This window comes from Ictidomys tridecemlineatus, chromosome 16 (genome assembly GCF_052094955.1).
Source record: "Ictidomys tridecemlineatus isolate mIctTri1 chromosome 16, mIctTri1.hap1, whole genome shotgun sequence".
Classification (NCBI taxonomy): Eukaryota; Metazoa; Chordata; class Mammalia; order Rodentia; family Sciuridae; genus Ictidomys; species Ictidomys tridecemlineatus.
The window spans coordinates 20,818,027-20,841,232 of NC_135492.1; the positions used below are offsets into that span (position 1 = coordinate 20,818,027).

Consider the following 23,206-nt stretch of genomic DNA (forward strand, 5'->3'; position numbering starts at 1 on the left):
AGGTGGTACTTGGACAATTTGTTGCTTGGATATGATTACACAAGTCTTATTCTCAAATATGTCTTTCAGAAAAAAAAAAACATTTAAAAGCAACCCTGTTAGAGTTGTCAGTGGGTAAACTCAATAGCAATAGAAATGGTCTCTTGTTTGTTAATTATACTTCAGTAAAAGAGCTCACCTTCTTACAGATAAATAATTAGAAAAAGAAATTTACCTGCATGACGCCAATAAAAAATAGAATGAGGAAAAGAGACCATAAAGCTTAGCACCTTAAGAAGAAGTGGTTTATAGAGAGTCCAGACTGTAATGGACTTCTTCAGTTATATTTTTTTTCTTCTCTGCATTTTTAGTATGAACCATTTTGAGAATCAAAAATGAATTTTAAAGTAAATATCTACAAATGCTTTTTTTTACCAGGCAAGTTTCTGAGTTATGGGTTGGAGAAACCATTTCTTGACTACCTATGTATACAGTATATATTGATTGGCCTTTGACTGGGTCACTGAAGTGAGAGGGGCCTTGAGAATAGGCCTTGATAAAGAGCAGAAAACAGGAAGCATCTGTGTCTCTGGCCAAGGTCAAGCATGCTCATCCTCATCAGCTATGGCTACTGGTCCCACGGAGGGTGTGCCACTGGACTCACCTTAGACATAACCCCTAAGGTTTCTGATCCTAAAGTAGTCCATATATTCTGTCATATTTGCATTATTGCTCAAATTCAATATGTCAAAAAGAAACTCCATTTGCTTGAGCATAATTTACATGCCCACAGCTGCACATCTGTGAGAGGGAGAAAATATACATGATCCTTTGGTGCTTCTCAGGTATGAAGTGAGGTTGAGGGTTGCTGGGTCTTTCCTCCCATCAAACCCCTCCTAATGAAGAAGTTCCCCAAAATGGGAAGGGGGTTTAGATACCAGCAACCAAAAAAAAAATGTTTTTCTCTGAAGTAATATTCTCATCATGGTACACAACTACATTTGTGAAATTTTATGTAATAGCATCGGAGAATCTCATCTTAAAAAAATAACCATAATGATTCTATGATTCTGTAATCAAAAATAGTACCAGTTTATCATCTATAACTACACACACAATAATGCATATGATCTAATAGCAGTGGCCCCTTGCAGATATATTTCTAAGAAACCATTAACTCTGAATGTCAGAATTTGTTTTTAACATTAATTTAATTCAGATCCCAGTGGTCATGATGACATTCAAGACAAAAAAAAATTGCTCTTTGCTGTGGATGAACACAATGTGCGCTTCTGTCTGGCGGAGTGAGTTTTATCAAGAAGGGCAGCCAAAGGAATTGCAAATCTTTTGTTTCTCTTTCTCTGAAAGGAGCTAAGGCAAATTATTTAATACATAATGCCAAGCAATGCTGAGAAATAGTCTTCCTCACTCCTGAAGATATTTAAAAGCTGCTGAAGCTCGGCCTCTGAATGTCAGTAATAGGACTTATTCCCAGATAAAAATACATAACCTGCACTTAATCCAAAGGGAAAGGAGTTTCTTAATCTTTTTTTTTCAAATAGATTTAGCCTGTGTCAGCACTTTTCACATTTTCAGTTCTCATCTCCAATTCTGGTCTTTAGGTATTTGGTTTTTGTGAGAGGTAATAGGTAGTGACATCCATGAAACAAAGTATTTATAAGAAGGAATTAGGGAGCTTTGTGCAATTCTTTTCTTCTGGCCACTAGAAAGAATACTCCTTACTGAATAGAGTGACCAGGAAATTAAAATCCAGAACTAATCCACAGACCTCATTCTGTCTATTACATTTATCCTGTGCCCCACCCCATCCCCTGCACTCTGCCTTTAGACAGCGATGGCTCCAAGTTGAACCATCTAAGTATATCTCAACTAGAAAAACTTTACTAGTTTGTTTTCTCAGCTTCTCTGTACACTCTTTATCCCTTCTGGAAATGACAATTGGGAAGTAGGATAGTCAGGTAGAGAAAGAAAGTAGAAACCTAGGTTAAGTTAGAGCACACACCAAGGATAAAACTCTAAGGGTCTGGGATAGGAAAAGCAGGCGAACTGGAGCTCAGAACAGTCTGCTGTAGGGTAAAGAGTGTGGGCTTGAGTTAGGTGTCTGGGTCTCAAACCCCAGCTCCATTCTGTAGAATGTCACCAGAGGCAAAATTCTAAACCCTTTTGTACCTGGGTTTCTTTACCTGTATGTGAAAATGGGGATGCATTTAAAATGCATAGCACAGCACATGAGACACAAGAGACTCTCTATACATCTGCACTGTTTATACATTTTTCTCTACTTCTAGCTATAGATAGAGACAAGTGGCTTTCCTTATTTACCACTAAAAGCACATCAACAATTCTAGAATTGTCTCCCACAAAAGGATATGTGTAAAAGCTACCATTAACTCCCATTCTAATGACTTTAGAAAAGAAGAAATATTTCCAGTATTGCAAAGTGAGTTCAAGTATCAAGCTGGTAAACTGTCAATATGTGCTCATAATTGCATGCTAACAGTAAATGCAAGTGATGTTATTATATTAATAGCATACAAAATCCTGAAAGTAACTAGGATTCTGATAGCAGCTGCAAGTGACATCAGCCCTCTTCATTGTGTCTTGGATTTGGAAGTGATAATTCTCGATTGTTTTGCAATTGTGTGCTAAATGTGATTTTTTCATATCAAACAGATTATTTTGATGTAAAAATGCTGGTCATTGGAACATAGCAGAAAATCTATATAAAACTAATGCTAAGTAGGAAAATAAGGGAATCATAATCTTATATGTACTTTCAATCAACTGAGCTGAGGCCTTCTATATGGACAAATTTCTATATACAGGTGCTCACTCAAGTAGGGTCCCTGTTTGGATGAAATAAAAGGCATCTCAAGAATTGGGATGACACTGAGATCCTGATACAGTCTCTTGCCCCCAGAGCTACTCATCTAGAGGGCCCTCGACCTGTGTACTCCCCACTGCTCAGATGTTGACATCACCATCTTTCTCCTGTGCTTGCCTCCCCTCCAGCTGAGCAGCCAATCCTGTTGGCTTTACCTTCAGAAGATAAACTCAGAGCTCCCTTTACCAACCAGTCTAGGGAAAACAGCCTTCATCTGTTGCTACATTGTTACAGTAATGACAGCAATGTTGGCAAAAGGTGACAGTGCAGTAGGTACCAGGCACTAGTCTGTGTATTTCATAGATAACAATTTATTTTGCTTTCACAACCCTGAGGGAGAGGTATGATCATCTTCAATTCGAAGATGAAAAAACTAAAGCATGTGTGTGTTGGTGGCGGGTAATTTGCCTGAAAATGGCAGGGCTGTTCTCGAAGCTTCTACAACTGTCCACCTAGACACCCCAGTCTACTTCCAGCACAACAGACGGTGGCCATTTCAATCCCATCAAGTCAGCCCTTCACTTATCTTCCAGCACCTTCCCATATCAGGAAGCCCACGCTACTCCTCATAACCTCACCTCTTACTTTCCTCACCAGGTTCACTAGGTGCTGAGCTGCATCACTGGCCCCCTCTTTCTTCTGGGCCACTCTAGCATGCTTTGCCTCAGGTCCACGGAGTTCCCTTCTTCATTTCCTCCCTGTCATTCTCCAGGTCTTTAGTCAAAAAACATCTCATTGAACTCTGCCCTGGCCATTCTATTTAAATTTGTACCTTTCTTCACTACAAAATTGCCAGTCCACATTTCCTGATTCTTTTTCTCTTTGGCAATTGCCCTCTTGTTCTGACATGTTATCTATGCCACTCCTTTGTCTTATTTAATGTCCATCTTGCCCTACCAGCTACAGATACCCACCCTTTCTTTCTTTGTTGCAATATCCACTCAGCCTAGAACAGGGTCTGGTACATAGTACATGTCTTTGATTTCTATAGCAAACTGATTTTGCTGTATAAAAAGACTGACAACTGGGGTTTCATCCAAAGCAATTTAGAGCTTCACGCCCCAGGCCTGAGCCATGTAATATATAAATTGGACGTTCAGCTCTAACTAATCAGGAAGTGACGCGTTTGCCTTCATCTTCTCCCAGGAGGGCTCTGAAAGCTAGCCTGTTGAAATTCCAGATTTATATTTTTGTTATTTTCCTCTAGAATCCATATCTTTGGGTGCTTTAGCTGTGCTAAAATTATTTAAGCTTTCTCTTTCCTGCCCAGGAAGTGGTTTCTACTAATGTGATTTTCTTTAGAATAAACACAAATTAAAATTGTACATAACATTTGAGTGTTGGTTTTCATTTTCAAAGGCTAATAATTAAATTTCCTTTGTTTTATAAGGTTACAGCCTCAGTGTGTGAGAAAAGTACCTGGTGGTTATTGAATTTATTGCTTGTTATTACTGAGAAATCTCTTACATTCAGATGACATAACAGATCCACAGAGCAAACCAAAGTAAACTAAGACTTATCCTGCTTCTGTCTAAAAATCTCCACAAACCATTTAAAATTTAGACTTTTAGCTTAGACTTTCCTTATTTGTTTATGTCATATTCATAAAAACACTCAAAAAGATCAGCTATTTTACTTCTAATGGACTTTTGAAGTGAAATTAAACTAAGCCACACCGTCATGTCCCAAAGTCTACAGATGTATTAATTTACTGGAGATATTGTGGAGGCTCATTTCTCAACTATTAAAGTATTTGGGTGCAGACAGCTTTGCATTCAACTTGCTTCCATGTGCATTTAACATCATATTAAGTGAAGAAATTCAACTGTTATTTTGAGAGAGTTTATTTGACTACTTCCAGTCTAACAAATGAAATGCTAAGTAAATAAATAAATTGCCAAATAGACCTTTAAAAAGCTGTTGCATTTAATTCTTTATGTAAACTATTTCTATCCATCAAAATTTTCATTTCCATGAGAAGAGAATATTCCAAATCTCATCATAATTATGGTATTACCTGAATGGAAAATACTTTAAAAAATTATTCTACTTTTATGAAAGCTTTAAAGTTCTTCAGAAAATATATTTAGAAATTATTGCCTCAATACAAATCATGAGAGGAAAAGTAAGAAATTGAGATCAAACCTAGATATCAAAGACATGAAACACCAATAAATTGGTTTAACGGCTATTTTTTTCTCCCATCTAAGCTACCAGGTCTAGTTAGATAAATAAAACAAAGAACAGTGCCAATGTACTGGTTTAGTATAGTAGAGTATGTAATAAACAAGAATATAGGCTTTGGTTTTACTATAAGTTTAGTTGATCAACACAGGATTTTTAGTGATTTAATTTTAATTGCCATTTTATAATATTTAAAATTTTCAACTATTCAATGTGATCAAAATATGTCCACATCCTCACAGACAAGCAATGGATGTAGGCACTGGGTATAGTGTCTCAAATTTATTTTAAAATTTTACATTTGTTCCATTCCTGGGTTTAGGAGTGACATTACCCGGTGGAATTGGAGTGTATTTTCATTGGAAAATAGGTAACTTTAGTCATTTCACCATCTCACAAAACCGTCAAGCTGTACTTGAAGCAAGTTTGCCAGCTCCAAGGTGTTGATCTCCAGTGCTCTGATGTTCAGTATTTTGAAGAGAAGGATCCAGAATAAAGCAGTAGAAGCAAGAAAGGAAGAAAATGAAGATCCAAGAGGTTGTTAAATGGACCCTCTGAGTCAGGAAGACCCTGTGAGAGAAACAAAAGCAGTCACGCCAAGGGAAGGGAGATTCATCACAAGTACTCCAAGTGCTACTGGGTGAACCAGATACTGGATCCATGAAGCAGAATGGTGGCAGGGGCCAAGGTAACAGCACTGCCCCACCCTCCCCTTCCCCAGCCCAAGGGAAATGATTAGCTCTTGCCTTTGCTTCAATCTGCAGACAGATGTTTCATTTGACCATAGACAAATGAGCCTCCCAATGCAAAGCCACACAGAGCCCAGCTCCAGAGCGCCCCCTAGAGAGCCAGGCTCTGTACCTCATGTGCAAACTTCCAAGAGAGGGACACTGAGTAGCAGCAGGGCACGTAGGGAGTTCTTGTTTGTAAATTTCATGTTTATTTTAACATTTTAATCATAGTTTGTAATGATATCTCATTGTGGATTTAATTTTTATTTCTTTAAAGGCTAATTACATTGAACATCTTTTCACATGCCTGTTTGTATAAGCAACAACTATTCTGCTCATATCTTTTGCTTGGTTTCTAATTGAAGTTTCAGTGCTAAATTTTGAGGATATTTTTAAAAAAATATTCTTTATGTAGTGCTGTTTTGAATTAAATGTTTATTTGACCCAAAAGTCATATGTTAAAGATTAATGTGGTTATATTTGGAAGGTGAGGCCTGAGAATAGACTGCATTATTGCCCTTGTAAGAAGAGACAAAGAGAATCTGCTCTAGTGAGCTCATTTTCCTACCTGATGTGCTTTCTCTCTCTCTCCTCCTCTCTCCCCTCACTCTTTCCCTCTCCCCCTCTCTTCCTCTCTCTCCTTATCTCCCTCTCTCCTTCTCTCATGCACACAAAGGAATGGCCATGTGAGGCCCCAGTGAGAAGAGTAGACTCATAAAAGGTGTTGGAAGTCATCTCAGCTCCAAAGACTAACTTCCCCCAAGAAGAACTGTCCAATGGTGAGCCCTGCTGGCTCTCATAATCCTGCCACATGATTCCTACCCACCAATCAGACTAGCCCTGCTGGCTCACCTGATCCTTACCCATCAAACTGACTAGCCCTGCTGGCTCACCTGATCCTTACCCACCAATCAAAAAGCACCCCATGCCAACTGTCAAACCACCCCTGGCTCTATAACATGCAGAGATATTCCTCAATAAACAGGCATTTTCTCCGATGGCAAGCCTTGATCATTCTTTCAAAAGGAATCAGAAATATCTCTGCCTTTTCCATTTTCTGAAGGAGATTGTGTATAATTTGTGTTAAATCTATTTAAAATGTTAGGTTGAATTCCCTACTGATACTACAATGGCTTGAAAATTTCTTTTACTTGAGTTTTAAAATTATGAATTAAATGTCCTTAATAATTATAGGACAATTTAAGTGATCTATTTCCTGTTGGATGAGTTGTCATGGTCTCTGTCATGTAAGGAAAGGCTCCATTTCATCTAAGCTGTGAAGTCCGCCTGTTGCGGCAGCATACCTGCCTTCCCAATGGCTGTGAGCTCTGCAGCTACCCTTTACATCCTGGATACAGGAGATTGCTATCTTTACTTTTTATTTTTGTTAGTTATACTAGAGATTTAGCAATGATTTATTTTTCCCCAGGGTAGTTTGTATTAAAGAATCAGAATTTGATTAATTATATTTGTTATCTTCTTTTTAAAAAATTTTAATACCTGCTCTTTATTATCTCTTTCCTTTTTCTGGCTTCTGGTTTATTTTTATCTTCTTTTTCAAGTTTTTTTTTTAAACTAGATATTTAGAACGTTAATTGGAGCTTTATTTTTCTCTTCCAATGATGGCACTTTAGTTCCACAAGTTTCCCTCTCAGAGATGCATTAGTTGCAGCCCACATATTTTGACATATTGTATTTTTATTTCTACTCAGTTCTATGTAATTTTTTTCTCCTATGAGTCCTGTTTGATCCATGGATATTTAGAAGTATCTTGTTTGATTTTAAATTGTTTGAATTTAGCTGATTGTGTCCTTCTGGTGGGGTTCCACAGGTCTGAAAGTTCCAAGGATTTTCTGAAAATTGACATTTAAATCTCCAGGCTTGATTAGATTCAAATTCAATTGTGTGTATACATGGTGTGTTTTTTTCTCTCATGTGTGTGTGAGTGTGTGTGTGTGTGTGTGTGTGTGTGTGTGTGTGCAAGATTAAGTCACATTTAGAAGAACACATCTGGCTGCTTCTTACTGATTCTTGCCTAAATCCATTAATTTCTCAGGTGTTGTAAAATAATGGTATTCTTATTCCATCATTCTTTTTCATTGATTAACCAAAACATTCCTAAAGAGAATTTTTTGTCATTAACTATTTGGTTATCTTAGATAGTCTAAAAGAGATCTTTCTCTTTTTTTCCCCCCAAAACATTCCATTTTGTGGATACACTGTAAATTATCTAACAAGTTCCCCATTAATGAACATATGTATATCTCCACTCATTTTTTATCAACAGTAATTCTGCCTTGAATAGCCTTCTCTGAACCACTTTTCTGTTTTCATTCTTGGTTCTGGCTTGGGGTTGTGGAAGTGTTTTCCAGGGCAAAGATTAGTACATGGTGAACTTCTGGATATAGCCCAGCTCCTCTGATTGAGACAGGCCATTGTGCATTTCAGGGAGGACCATTCTAGGGGAAGATTCCTGGGAAAGACGTAGTTTGGACACAAGTGATAGAGAAATGGAGAAGAAAGGGAAGGAGGAGTGATGAGAGGGAAAACTGGAGGAGTTCAAGGATGGCCCTCAAGAGGAAGATTTACCCCAATAATTTTCAAAAGAATAAGGAATTTCTAGGAAGGTATATTTAAAAAATAGTGCAACAAAAGGAAATAGAAATTTAACAGAAGACTGATTGTAACTATTATCCAAACACAGGCTTAATGGGCAAACTTTCATGAAAGGCTTTTTGCACTTGTTCTGCCCTCTTAGATCAATCCCTGCAGGCAGGAGAATCTTCAAAGAACAGCGGGTAAGTGATTTGCTAAAAATCCTGCAGATAATTGATTAATTGTACTGGCCTTTAACTACTAAAATGGAAGTGATTTTTCAGAGTAGCATGTGAGCGTATTTCCATTTATTTATTTTAAATAAAATGCTGGGATTTGCCATTGAAGCTCTGGGAGAAGTTTGACATGGTGGGTTGTTCCCTTGCACTACCTGTAGACGGCACAAGGAATGCCCCAAGTTCATTGTCACGTAAAAGAAACCCCCTTTTTAGGCACTGACAAGTGAAATACATACTCCTCCTCAGATCAGCAGTACAGAATCATAATTATATTAGTAAAACACAGTTCACCTCAATGATTTCTATTATCAGTCTCCAGTTGCTGAATAAAAAGCAAAATATTAAGAAGCTGGAAACATATTCTGCCTAGATCATTATGATTTTTCTCCCTTTACTTTATGTACAGATTGCTTACTACCATGGTGTTTATCTGAGAACAAAGAGTATAATTTCAATACACATAATAATTTTCTGTGCTGCTAAAACAACTTCCTACAAAAATCCACACTTTAGAACAATCCCTGTTTATTATCTTCAAGTTCTGTTGTTCAGAAGTCCAGTGAGTTTGGCTGGATCTCTGCTGATGATGCTTCAGCCCCAAGTGAAGAGTTCTGGAGGTCGTGGGCGAGGGTTCAGGTCTGCACCCACTCAGGCTGTTGGCAGGATCCATGCCTGGTGACCTGAGCTACCTTGTCCTTGCTGGCTGGGGGCAGAGGCAGTTCTCAGCTGTGCCATCCCCCCACTCGAGACCCCCCTTTCTCCATCTTCAACCCCCTCCAAAATGGGTGCCATTCTCTTACTCTGGATCTCTTTGCCTTATCCCTTCTACTCTCCTCTCGTATCTCCGACTCCAGCCTGAGAAATTTTTCTGCTTTTAAGGATTCAATGCCTTTAATGACTCCAGGTTACACTGAACTTAACAGGGTAATTCAGGAGACTAGTCCTCATGTGTTAAGGTCTAATTCTATGAAGCCCCTTCCTGGAGATACAGAAGTTCCATGTTTGAGTGAACAACCAGGAGATGAAAACCTTGGGTGGTCTTTAAGCTAAGCACGCCATGTTCCAAACTTTTCCTTCAGTTTTTCTTCTTCAATTACTAGGAACGTCAGGGTCTAGAATAGGACTCATTCATTGTCTGTGGTCAAAATAATTAAGCAACTCACTCAACCATCAAATATTGATTGAAGTACCCACTGGACGCACAACTCTAGATAGTGTCCTCACAAAGTCTAAGAACAACAAAGGTGCCTCACTTTAGGAACTTGATTATTAACAGTGAGACTTACATGAGAAAACAAATAAAAAACCAAGTGGGAAGATAGAGTGAGAAATGATGCCAGCTGGTGAGACATGCAGGGCACCCACCTCCTCTTTTACATGACGTGGTGTGAAAAGCTCCTTGGATAACACGAAGAAGAATAGAGACCTGGTCTGGGGAGGCCATGCACACCTGTAGTCCCTGCTATTCGGGAGGCTGAGGCAGGACAATGATTTGAGTCTAGAAGTTCAAGGTCAGCCTGGGCAACATGGTGATAACCTGTCTCAAAATATAATGTGGGTACTGGGACGTCCTTTAGTGACAGAGCTGCTTAGCATATAGGAGGCACTGGGTTCAATCCCTGGCCCCAAACAGAACAATGCAAAAGAACAGAGACCTGAAAGAGTGAATAAAAAACCACATGGAATCAAGGGACATTTTTAGAATGAGCTCATTTTTAGAATGAGCAAAAAGCAAAATTCAAGTCCCTAGACAGGAAGGCCCCTGGGCTGGGGGTGGGGGCAGGACAAAGCCCATGGGGAGAGCAAGGGTGAAAGCGAGAAATAACGTCCGAAATGTCCTGGGCACAGAAGCAGGAGTACAGCATGGGAAACTTTTCAGTGCTATAAATAAGGTCCACCATGTACTGGACATTTGCTGTTAACAGACATGCTTTTCAATTAACTGAAGCTGAGGAAAATAAAACTCCCATTGCTCAACTACAGCGTGCCTTCAGCAAGCACCCATGGCATGTCTATGCACAGATCCAGGCACAAGCCACACTTTGATATCTACCCTACCATTTATAACATTCTGTAATTACATATTCCCCAATCGCTTAGTGGAAAACTAACCAGAAAGCTCATTTCTCTTACAAATATTCAGTTTATAATTTTCTTATGGTCCTGAATCTCTCCTGTTTAATAAATATTGGATGGATAATTGAATGATAAGTGAATAAGAGGGATGAATGGATGAAGAAAAGAAAGAATAAATAATAAATTTAAAGGAGGATATCACTTATGCAAAGTTATGAGACCCAGTGAAATAAGTTCTGTACAATAGCATCAAACAGGGAGAATGAAAACGTAGCCTCGTGGCTCTAGGCAACCATGCAGTGATAAGGTCATAATGACCAGGTCTCAAGGTTGTCCAATTAATGATATTAATTAATTGGGTACTAATTAATTAATTAAGTCATTAATTAATGATATCCCAAGGTGAATCCCCATCTCTTGTTCTAGATTAGCTGGTTAAAAAAAACCATGATTTTTAGCTTTCAATGGGTTATATAAAACAGCTGATGTGATTCCTGTATAACTTCAAATCTTGTATTTACTAGCATCCTAGGCCATCATTAATTTTAATATAAAAGTAAAGAGTTTCTAAGTCACAAAGCTGCCAAACTTTGGAATTTGATTCTCTAAAGACTCAGTCTTCTTATCTATTCAATGGAGATAATAATACGGCTTACATCCTAGGATACTGTGAGGTATAGATTAACTGATGTACCATGTCAGCCTTCGACTCCACAGATGCTTAGCATAGGGCTTGGCCTGTGTCAGAGTTTGTGTAGACCAGTGGCTATGCTCACTGACAGAGTTAGAAGGATTAAAACATAAAAATCAGAATTGTTCCAAGCATCCCTACATTTATAGTTTCACATTCACCACTGTGATTTTGTTTCAGTAGAATCTGCAATGGTTACATAAAATATATATAAATGTAGAAAAACTTTTGTTGGCTTTCTCAAGTATTAAAAATAACTTTTGCTCAAAAATGTCTCCTAGAGATATAGATTCACTCACCTGTGTTTATGAAAACTTTTTTTGCATGTATGTTTATTGGGTTATGGTTTACAATTACAAAATCCTGAAGATAGTTTAAATATTCTCCAATAGAAGAATGACATGAGTTATTGAATATTCCTGGCTTGTCTTTTTTATTGATTTTATTATTTTTTTAAATACATGACAACAGTGGAATGCATTACAATCCTTATTACACATATGAAGCACAATTTTTCATATCTCTGTAAATAAAGTATGTTCATCAATTTATGCCATTATACATGTACTTGTTTTTTTATTAAAATTCTTAATACACATAAAACACTAAGAATAATGAGGTAAAGAAATATGAAGACAATGGAACATTACTCAGCATTAAAAGAGAATAAAATCATGGCATTTGCAGGTAAATGGATGATGTTGGAGAATACAATGCTAAGTGAAGTAAGGGGCCAAATGTTTTCTTTGATATGAAGATGCTGACTCATAATGGGGCTGGGGGGCATAGGAAGAGTTCAGGAACTTTAGATAGGGCAAAGGGGAAGGAGGTAAAAGGAGGGAACAAGGGGTACGATGGTGGAATGAGTTAGACATCATTACCCTAAGTACATGTATAAGACACGAATGGTGTGAAAATACTTTGTGTATAATCAGTGACTGAAAAAATTGTGCTCTATATGTGTAATGTGAAATGAATTGCATTCTGCCATCATGTATAACAAATTTGAATAAATATTTGAAATGCAAAAAAAGGAAAAAAAATTAAAAAAATAAGGGCTGGGGATGTGGCTCAGTGTTTAAGTACCGCAGGGTTTAACCTTCCATACCAAAAAAAAAAAAAAAAAGAATAAAAGAACTGATGAAGAAAGGAGGCCTAAAGAAAGTAAGTGATAGGTCCAAAGTTGTGGACTCAGATTGGAATGTACCCACTCTCACTAGATTGAGGCCCTTGCCATTCTGATGGTATGTTCAGTCTGGTCATTGATCATATGTTTTACATTATTTACTCCCCTTTATTTTGATTTTAAAATTACTGTCTGTCCATTTTTTTGACTGTATGTGAAGTGATTTTGGCTATGATCTGTCCTGCTCATAATACCTTGTAGTTCTTGCTGGATAGAGTCCCTTAATCCCAGATTCTTTTAGGAGATATTTTCTATTACCTGAAACCAACATGTATTTGAGTCAAAGACTTGAGGGTTTGCTACTGGTAATTAAGTTTGAGGAAATTATCTCATGGTTTTGTCATAGAAAAATGCAAATGATCTTTACCATGTAGAGAAGATGTAAAGATCAAATTAAGCATTAAATGCAGTGGGTTGGACATATAATATGTCGTGGCTAAATAGTAATTGTCATGACCATGCTGTCATTAACATAGACCAAGTATGTTAGTATCTTTCTATGATGTTAGAATTTATTCAATAACAATAAACTCATAGGCTATAACACTTTTAAAAATGTGAAGATATTAAATGAAGTCTAATCTCCTTGAAATTGAAGCACATGAAAATTTATTCCTGTTTGTGTTAAGACTCATGATGCACACATACTTAACTTTATGTATGCTATGGAGAGAATATGGCAATAATAATTTGCTTTGAGAACAGGACCAAGGATTTGAAGACTAGACTGAAAATCAAACAAACAAGCAAACAAAAGACAATAGAATATTTTACTATACATATACACTGTTGGGCATTTAAAAATATTTATAGTACTCATTTAATTAATAATTACTCCACAAATCAGGTAAAACATTAAAGCTGTTAAAAAATCAGATAAAAAGTTGTTTTTTCAATAGTTTCATTTTTATTTCAATTTTGGTTGACTCTAGGGCAACATTAATCTATGAATATAAAGGTAGTGCACTATAGAAACAACTCCTGTTTTATTTCCAACATAATAATATTGGAACTGCAGACAAACCTGGGATCATTTGAATTTGCTTGCCCAGACACTAAAATTGTTAGGAAATGCCTTACAGAAGTTAGTCCGACAATTTTAACTCTTCAGAGAGACTGAGAGTGAAGCAGTTTATTTAGGGATTCACTAGCCTTATTGGCTTTCTGTGGGTGATTTTAATTTAGAGGGATTCTTACAAGAGGAAAGATTGCAAACCCCATTTATCAAAGATCAGCAGTGATTAATGGCTGGGAGGCAACTTAGTGGGGAAGAGAGTAACCAGTCCTTGGACACCAAAACATCCAATGGAAATTGAACTTACATGCTGGGTAAAATTCTATTATCTTAAGATATTGTTTATTCAACTAGTTAAACAAGAATAACCCAAGAATCCCTAATATTACTGGCACAAGTCATAAAACTTCAGTACAAATACAGGTGAGACATGGATCCCATTGAAATATACGCAATAGAGATTTGCTTTTGAGTTATATTATCTTTTATAATATAAATATATTTTATATTTATATTAAATATATTTATATATTTAATATAAACAACTCTTATGATACACTCTATAAAAAAATAAAGCCTTTTAAGCCATTTAAAATTGACTGTACTACCCAAAACTCAACTGAATTATTGCCACAAATTAACTTCTGAATTTTTTCCCATGCTATAGGGATCAAATCCAGGGGTGTTCTACATTGAGTGACATCCCCATCCATTTTTATTTTATTTGGAGACACAGTCTCCTCAAGTTGCAAAGTTGGCCTTGAATTTGCAATGGAGCCTACTGCCTCAGTCTGTCAAGTAGCTGGGGTTACAGGCATGTGTTACCACATGTAGCTCACTATCCAAAAACATCTTATTGCTAAATGCAAAGATTTAATGTCTATTCAATGTTTCATTCAATTTTCTGGAGAGTTGTCACCATGGATAGCATACTGGTCACTCACTTTTTTCAGGAATATCTGTCTGCTCTTGCTGAGACTTCTTTGCAGGAAGTTCTTTCCATAGGCACCTGAATGGCTGTAGGCCTCTTCTCCTCTCCTGCTCAGACTTTTGTTAACATCATCCTTCTTAGACACACAGTCCACCACCCGCTTGCTTCTCAAGGCTGCACCTGTAATCAGATGGTGTCCATGAGCATCAATCCTCCCTGTCTGGGTGCTTGCAAACCACCTCTCCAAATCTAAACAGGTGCTGACCCCCAATGTTTCAAAAATCAATTTCACCGTTTTCTCCATTCCACATTCTCCACACCCATCCTCTCTTCTGGTGTCCTTATCAGAGTCAATGTATTTGATCTACTCAGTCACTTAAGTGAACAACAGGAACATTGTCCTTTATCCCAGTGTTTCCAAGCTTTTGAGATTATCAGCACTACCAGTACTATGTACTAAATGTAAGTTTTGCTTATCTTCTTATTTAACAAATTTGAGGCTGGGTAAGAATCAGTGAATTAAAGCCTTTTTCACTTGGTCTTTATGATTGAACAGTTCAGACAAATGCCTTTCTTCATTCCTCCCAATTAAATCAATTGCAAAATTGTATAGTATTCTGATATCTGAATAACTCTTGATTCCATCCAGTTTTCACCCCACTAAAGAAACTTAGATTAGGCCACCACCCTCTTTTGCTTTCTCAGTCACCAAATGTCTCACTAGCTTGTGTCTTTTGCACTCTGCCCATTTGTCATTCCAAACTCCTATTCTTACTCACTGCCATCTCCTTAGGACCCCTCTGCCTAATTTTCTTCCACATACCAGTGGCATAGCAGTTTCTAGGTCAATTCTTCTTATTCCCCAGGTCTGGAATAAGTGGCTCTAAGTGTGCACTCAAGTCCTATGTTTTCACTGGGACCAGATGAGGCTACCTTTTGTACATTGTCCATGCCTGTCAACAGAGCTGAAGATCTGCAAAGGCAAGGGGTCATGTCATCTCTGGGACCTACTTCAGTGCCTGGCACATTGTCACAGGCTTGCCACACCAGTTGACTGGATTAATCAAAGAGATTATGCACTGGAATTACTAACATGCAAAGCTATGGTGTAAGGTATCAGTTCATTGACTGATTAATGAACACAGGCTATTGCTGCAAAGTTAAAGGTCAAATCAGTAAAAAATAGAGGAGTTTGGAGAGGACACAGAAATGACCAGTACTAACATATATGGACACTACATCAAAATGATAAAAGACTGACTCTCAACTAGCATAAAATCTGTGTAATCTTGTGTGTAAAGAGCTCCTGAAAAGCTCCTGGAAGGGCATCTAGCTCAGATTCACAAATTTGTTTTACTTATGATAATTGCTATTAAAATTAATCAAACGTGCTATGTAAATTCCCCTTAAACATATTTAGATTTTGAAAATTGCCATTAAACAGATGAGAAAATAATGGAAGTGCACTTTCAGCATAATTGTCATTAGCAAAGCTAATTGTTTGTGTTCATTTAAATGCTAAGCATATAACTATTCACTTGCAGTGCAGTCTTTCTAGCTCAGACCAGAAAAAAAGAAAAAAAGAGAGACAAGGAGTAGGCAAGCTAAAGCACTGTCATGCTGTAAATTTTGCAGTAATAAAAACAAAATGAGAAAAGATCTCTCCATGGGGGAAATATTTCCAAACTCATTTTAAGAGGCCAGAATTGCCCCAGTACCAAAGCTGGGGGTGTAGGGAATGAGGAAAGAGAACCAGTCCCTGAATAAACACACCTGCAGAAAACCCTAAATAAATGCTGACAAACCAAATGCAGGAACTAATCTAAAAGGTTATGCATCAGGATCAAGTGAGATTTATCTCTATTATGCAAGGGTAGTTTAACATTTGCAAATCAAACTATGTGACATATCACATTAACAGAATGGGAGATCAAAACTACCTGATCATCTCAATAGATGCAGAAAAAGCATTTTGCAAAGCTAAGCATCCACTCATGATAAAAACTCAAAATAGGAATTTAAACAGAAAATTTCTTCACACAATAAAGAACATTTATAAAAAACTCACAATTAACATCATAGTCAATGGGAAAAAATGAAAGTTATTTTCTCTAAGACCTGGTACAAGGCAAGGGTGCCCAACACTTCTGTTCAACATAGTAGCAAAAGTACCAGAAAGAGGAATCTGATAAGAAAAAGAAATAGAAAGCATGCAAACGGAGACTGAGGAAGGAAAATTATCTATTTGCAGATGACACATCCTTATACATAGGAAACCCTAAATATTTAACAAAAAAAAATAGAGTTAATTAACAGAATTGATATAGTTGCATGCTAAAAACCCCATCATAGAAATCAATTGTTTCTATACATTAACAGTGATTTATCTAACAGGGTAATCAAGAAAACCAACCCACTTATGATAGCATTAACAATGATAAAATACTTATAAGCTAAAGAATAATGCTATATGACTAAACACAGAAAATTATGAATACTTGAGGAAGTGAAAGATCCACACACTGAAAACTATGAAATATTTATGAAAGAAAATAAATGAGAGACACATTAATGAAAATATATTCTTATTCATGAATGAGAAGTCAATATTGTTAAAATATCTATAATACTCAAAGCAATGTACACATTTAACTCAATCTCCATCAAGAGAAAAAGAAATGAAGAAAAACATTTCTCGATTTCAAATTACATTACAAAACCATAGTAACTGAAGCATTATGATTCAGACCTACAGGCCAATGAGACAGAGTGCAGAGTTCAGAAATGAATCCAGGCCTGCACGGCCAATGAAGATTTCATAAGGACACCAAGAATACACAATGGAAAAAGGACAGACTCTTTGATGCATGATTCTTGGAAAACTGAATACCCATATGGAAAAGAATGAAATTGGACACTTAGATCACACCTAAAAATCAAGTAAAACTAGATTAACACTAACAAGTAAAATTTAATAAAACTCCTAGAAGAAAACACAGTGGATCATTTTCATGGAATAGGTCTCTGCAAAACTTGTTGGGTATGACACCAAAAGTTTAATCAATGGAAGCTAAAATAAACAAGACTACAACTTTTCTGCACAGCAGAGAAAACATTCTAGAAAATGAAAAGGCAACATATGATTAGAAGAAAATATTTACAAATCATACATCTGATAAAGGGTTAATATCCAAAACACATAGCAAACTCACACAACTCAATATAACATAAGTAAATGAACAAATAAATAAAATAATTACAAAATGGACAAAAACCTGAGGAACTATTTTTTTCCAATAAAGACATACAAATGGCCAAAAGATGAATGAAAAAGAACTCAATGAGGCTAGTATTTTGCATTTGAGGAAAATGCAAGTCAAAACCAAAATGAGTATCAGCTCACAACCCTTGGATTAGCTACTACCAAAGACAAAAAGTAACATGTATTGGCGAAGGTACAGGAAAGGAAAGCCATGGTACCCTGTTGGTGGAAGTGTGCACTGCTAAAGCTATTAATGAAGAATGATACACAGGTTCCTCAAAAATAAAAGGAAAACTATAACTACCATATAATCCAGCTGTCTGTCTTCTATATGTGTACTCTACATACATGAGATTAGTGCCTCACAGGGATAATCTGCACCCTTATGTTCATTGAAGCATCAGCCCTAATAGGTCAAGAAGGGAAATAACCCAAGTGTCCATCCACAGATGATTAGGTAAAGAAAGATTGGTATATATACACAATGTAACATCACCAGCCTTTAACAAGAAGCTGCCATTTATGACAACGTGGAGAACCTTCATGCTGAGTGAAATAAACAGCACACAGCAAGAAACATACTTCTCACTCTGACTTACTATATGTGCAATCTAAAATAGGCTTCACACATGAAAATAATACACATCACAAATTTCAGGAGGAGAGGAAAAAAGTAAACAAGCAATAACTAAAGTAAAAGTACAAATACATTTTCTAAACTAAAAAGAGAGCAGTAATTCCTTGAGTCCTCACATCTAAAACACGGATTGATGAGAATTCAGTGGTGATGAGGTTGGAGAGGGAGGGTTAACCAGAGCAGGAGAAGGCTGGATGTGGGCATGCTGGCTCAGCTGTAGCAAGCACGTGGGACTCTTTTCCTAGTGGGATAGGAAGAAGCGCTTCAAGGAAGACAATCAAGCCCAAAGCAGTGTGACATATATTCTCTTCTGGCAAAATTCATAAAAGAGATGGTTATTGAGATGAATCCAAATAAAATCCCTGAATTCCTAAATCTCAAGATAAGAATAAGGAGAATGCTGGAAACTACAAATAGCAAAGGAGAATGCTCATTTCTGAGTTTGGGATTAAATGCCACATGTAGTCTTTGTACTATTCTGTCCTTTCTAAATTTTCCACAGTATGCACAGAGTGCTTTTTAATCAGAGTAAACAAAACTATGCTACTTTTTAAAAAAAGTCAAACCAGCTCATACCTATTAGCCACTTGCACCCAAGTTTTCCCTTAACTGTTATGCTATTATATTAGAGCTATTTGTTAACAACATTTCATTCTGAAAAGAACACATGAATAGGCATTTAATTGCATAGGGGATTTGTACTGAAACTATTTTAATAAATCAAGTTTGGAACATCTGCAAACATTTGTACCTAAACTGCATATTTGAAGGAACAAAACCAAAAAGCACAAAAGCTCTGAATCGAAATAAAGATGAAATATTTCAACACAAAACTGCTGCCAAAATCACAGGAGAAAATCATTGTTGTTTTGTACACAATTCTGAATTGTTTAATGAAGTTCTGATTGTCTTTGATGCAAAGTAGCAAAGTTCTTCAGATAGAAAAGCAATGTTTTTCTTTAGTTTACAGCCAGTGAGAAAAATCATAGAAATCAAGGAAAATAATATCGAATGCAATGTTCTTTGGTTTTCTTATTCCAAGAGATGTTTGGTTTACTCTCACAACAAGATACATTGTCACCATTGTCAAAAACAACAGAACTCACTTAAGCTGACACAACCTTAAAACACCCCAGAGAAGGCGCCTATTACCTATAATGGGTAGAAAATGAGTCATCAAATGCCCTATTCCCAGAAATGGATTAGAAGGTGGAGGAGCAAGTATTTCTTCTCAGGTATTTATCAGAGTCTATAATGATACACTTTCTTAATTGGTAATTAGTTTTTGTTTCTTTCCAGTTCTGTTTCTTGACCATTTATTTGGTAAACTAAATAAATAAATTATGGGAAAAAGAAAAACAATGTGCTTGCTCCACAAAAACTCCTGTAACATTGCTAATAGCTTTCATTTTGAAAGTATGGTTTGGTAATGTCAATACATCAAGATACAGAAATCAATGGTATTGCTCATACGATTAGCAATAGTCACTATACAACCTAGCAATTCCATTCTAGGTATATATCCAAAAGTTGGAAGTGCACACACACACACACACACACACACACACAATGTTCGCAGCAATATGATTTATAAACCAACACCGATCAGCTGATGAAGCAATAAACAAAACTGGTACTTCCATGTGATGTGATGTCACTCAGCCCTAAGAAGAAAAGAAGTGATAATACATGCTTGCATAAGAGTATAAAAGAAACTCAAAAACATAATTAAAAGTAAAAGAAGCCAGACACTAAAACTGAAGGCCTGCCTGACTTGGAATGGATGGAGAACTAATTACTTCTACAGCTTCTTAGAACCAACAGCCAAACTACTTATGAACTTTTGATTCAAAAACTGCTGCTAAAATTGGGGGTGAGTTGCTAGTTGTGGCATTTTTCTTGATAACAAAATATTTTAAAAATATTAAATATGTAAGTATCAAATACATAAATTTAATTTATATTTATTGGATAAAATAAATACATAAAGAAATTTAGAATTGTCTTTGTACATGTAAAATATTTAGAAGATTACATGGGCCCTGCACAAGGATGACATGCAAATTTGTAAAGTATTCCACGTTTTTAATTAAAGAAACAATAAATAAATAGAAGAAATACTAGTAGTGTAGAGAAAGGGGAATAGGGGGAAGAAGGAGGGAAGGAGAGGAAGCACTGGGGACTGAAGTGGAGCAAATCACGTTCCATGCATATATGAGTAGGTCAAAACACTATTATGGGTAAATATTATGCACTAATAGAAACATTTTTTAAAAATGTGTACTGTAAGACATTCTGCAAGCTCTGATGGTGGTGCCTTATACATTCCATGTGTATTGCATCTCTTGATGGCATCACTTTCTCTTGTGCTTTATACAATCTCATGTTGTTTTGTTCATCATGGCCCTAGGAACAGTAGGCCATGCCATACAGACTAATTAGCTTAGGCATGTAGTAGGCCACACCATTTAGGTTTTGGAAAGTGCAGAGTATCATGTCCATGTGTGGACAAGTTCACTTAACAACACGTCTCAGAGTGTATCCACGTTGTTAAGCGAAATGTGTGTGTACATACATAAAATGTTTTTAGAAAGATAAGTAATTTACTGACATAAACATATTGGTTTATGTCTTTACTACACATTGTGTCATTATTATTCTAAACAGGAATAGCAGATTTATAACTTTCTTGTCTGATGAATGTCTCTCTCCCAGCTTGAGCAATAAAAACTCAAAATATTTGCTAGCAAGAGGTGGTGGACTCAGTTTGGGTCAGGTAGTAGAACAGTAAGAAACTTAAATCACGGACATGGAGAGAGGAGATCTGTAGAAGAGCTCTGGCCATATACTCTTCACACATTTCTATCTGACTTCTAAATTACATGTATGCAGGGGAAAATAGTCTGGCAATATTGAATGCACTAGGAAACATGAATCCCCTATACATCTACATGTATTCTTCAACTTCCACAAAATTCAAGCAACAAAAGTGTAAAATACTTAACTTCAAATCATTGGTTGACTACTAATTATATAGAAAAACTAAGGAAATAATAAACAAACAAGAAAATAAATGAAAAATTTTCATAGATAGGAAAAGTACTTTTTTTAAGACAGAATGCAAAGTTGTAACAATGTGCTCTCTGTAATGCATAGTTCAAAACCAAAAATTTTTGAGAATTTAGAGATGCAGGAAAATGTTTTATCTGCTTTGGAAATAAGAAAGCAATAGAAAATGATTCTAAGGGGGACCACATATTAGCTAGAGCAAATATTTCTGTGCACATGATACAGATATGTTACAAGGAACATGTTAAGGTAATCTAAGAGATATATTCAAATAATGAATGAATGAAAAATTGTGAGAGAGAAATGAAAACTACAAAAAAAGACAACAATGGAAAAATTAGATCTAAAAAATGCAGTAATTAAATTGAAAAATATATCAGATGAACTCGAGGGCATATTTAATAGAGAAGAAAAAGTAGGAAATCAAATTAAGAATAAGAGAAAATTATAGTTCAAATAATAGAAATACTGAAAAAAATGGAAAGCCTCAGAGACATATAGGATAATATTAAACACCACAACGTACATATAATTGGAGTCCAAAAAGATATAGAGGAAGTACATACAATTATTGAAAAAGATAATAGTGAGAAAATATCCCAAAATATTTTCATCACAAAATATTACCCTACATGTTCAGGAAGTTGAGTAAAATCTGGTCAGGAAAAGCCTCCAAATTATCACCTAGACACATACTCAAGATGCTAAATCTCATTTGAGATAAATAGAAAAAAAGTAGAAATCTTTAAAGTGACAAGGAAACAAAAATTAAATACATGTATCAATCCTAAATGTATATTGCTAAGTGAAAGATGCCTGTCTAGAAAGACAATTTGAAACCTCTCAGAAAAGACAAAACTATTGCGAAGATAATAAAAACTATGGATTGCCAAGCATTCAGAGGATGGATGAATAGGCTGCCTACGGGCAATGTTTTATGGCAATGAATGTAGTCTGTATGATACTGCAGTTGCACACACATGGCACTATGCGGTTGAAAGGCAGGGGGATCACAAGTTGCAGGCCACCTGGCTAATTTAGAGAGATCCTCAGCAAATTAGTGAAATCCTACTCTCACTTCAAAATAAAAAAGATAAAATAAAAATGGCTGGGGATATGGCTCAGTTTTAAAGTGCCTCTAGGTTCAATCCCTAATATCAAAAAAAAAAAAAAGGAAAGAGCAAACCTTAATGTATGCAAATCCAAAAATCACTAGGGAGGGCTGGGTTCAGTGGTGCTACAAAAAAGGGCCTGGGGACTGGGGATGTGGATCAGTGGCTCAGTGCCCCAGGATTCAATTTCTGGTACAAAAAAAATCATTTGGGAGGAAAAGAGATCCAGGATGAAATTATAAATTAACAAGCTAACTGTGGCATAAATATATGAAACAACTCATTGATGTGAGGGAAATGTGCTATCCTATGTAACTGTGGAAATGAATAAAGTCTATAAGACCAAAGAAAAGAGGAACTGTATATAAGCACTGCAGTCCAATATAGTGCATGTGTTAATGACTGTGATGTTATCATATATAAAAGCTGGAATTCAACAAATAAGTATATGGATGGTGGATTTGGGGGTTACATTTTTCAGTGCCAGGTAAGCAAAAGGAAGTCACTGTAATGTCCCATGAATTAATTAATTAGAGTAGAAGACAACGATATGAACTCACATTTAGCTTAATTTAGATACAGTTACATAAAAAA

General features: G+C 36.3%; 1 protein-coding gene and 1 pseudogene across 1 annotated transcript in view; one reads left to right on the forward strand and one right to left on the reverse strand.

Moving 5' to 3' along the window:
- LOC144371240 (uncharacterized) overlaps nucleotides 1-23,206 on the reverse strand; it is a 109,510-nt gene that overhangs the window by 70,642 nt on the left and 15,662 nt on the right. The window contains exon 3 of the mRNA XM_078033653.1: nucleotides 14,546-14,712. Coding sequence (XP_077889779.1) covers nucleotides 14,546-14,712 — 167 coding nt within the window. The remainder of the gene's footprint in view (nucleotides 1-14,545; nucleotides 14,713-23,206) is intronic.
- LOC144371561 (U6 spliceosomal RNA) lies at nucleotides 20,421-20,518 on the forward strand (annotated as a pseudogene).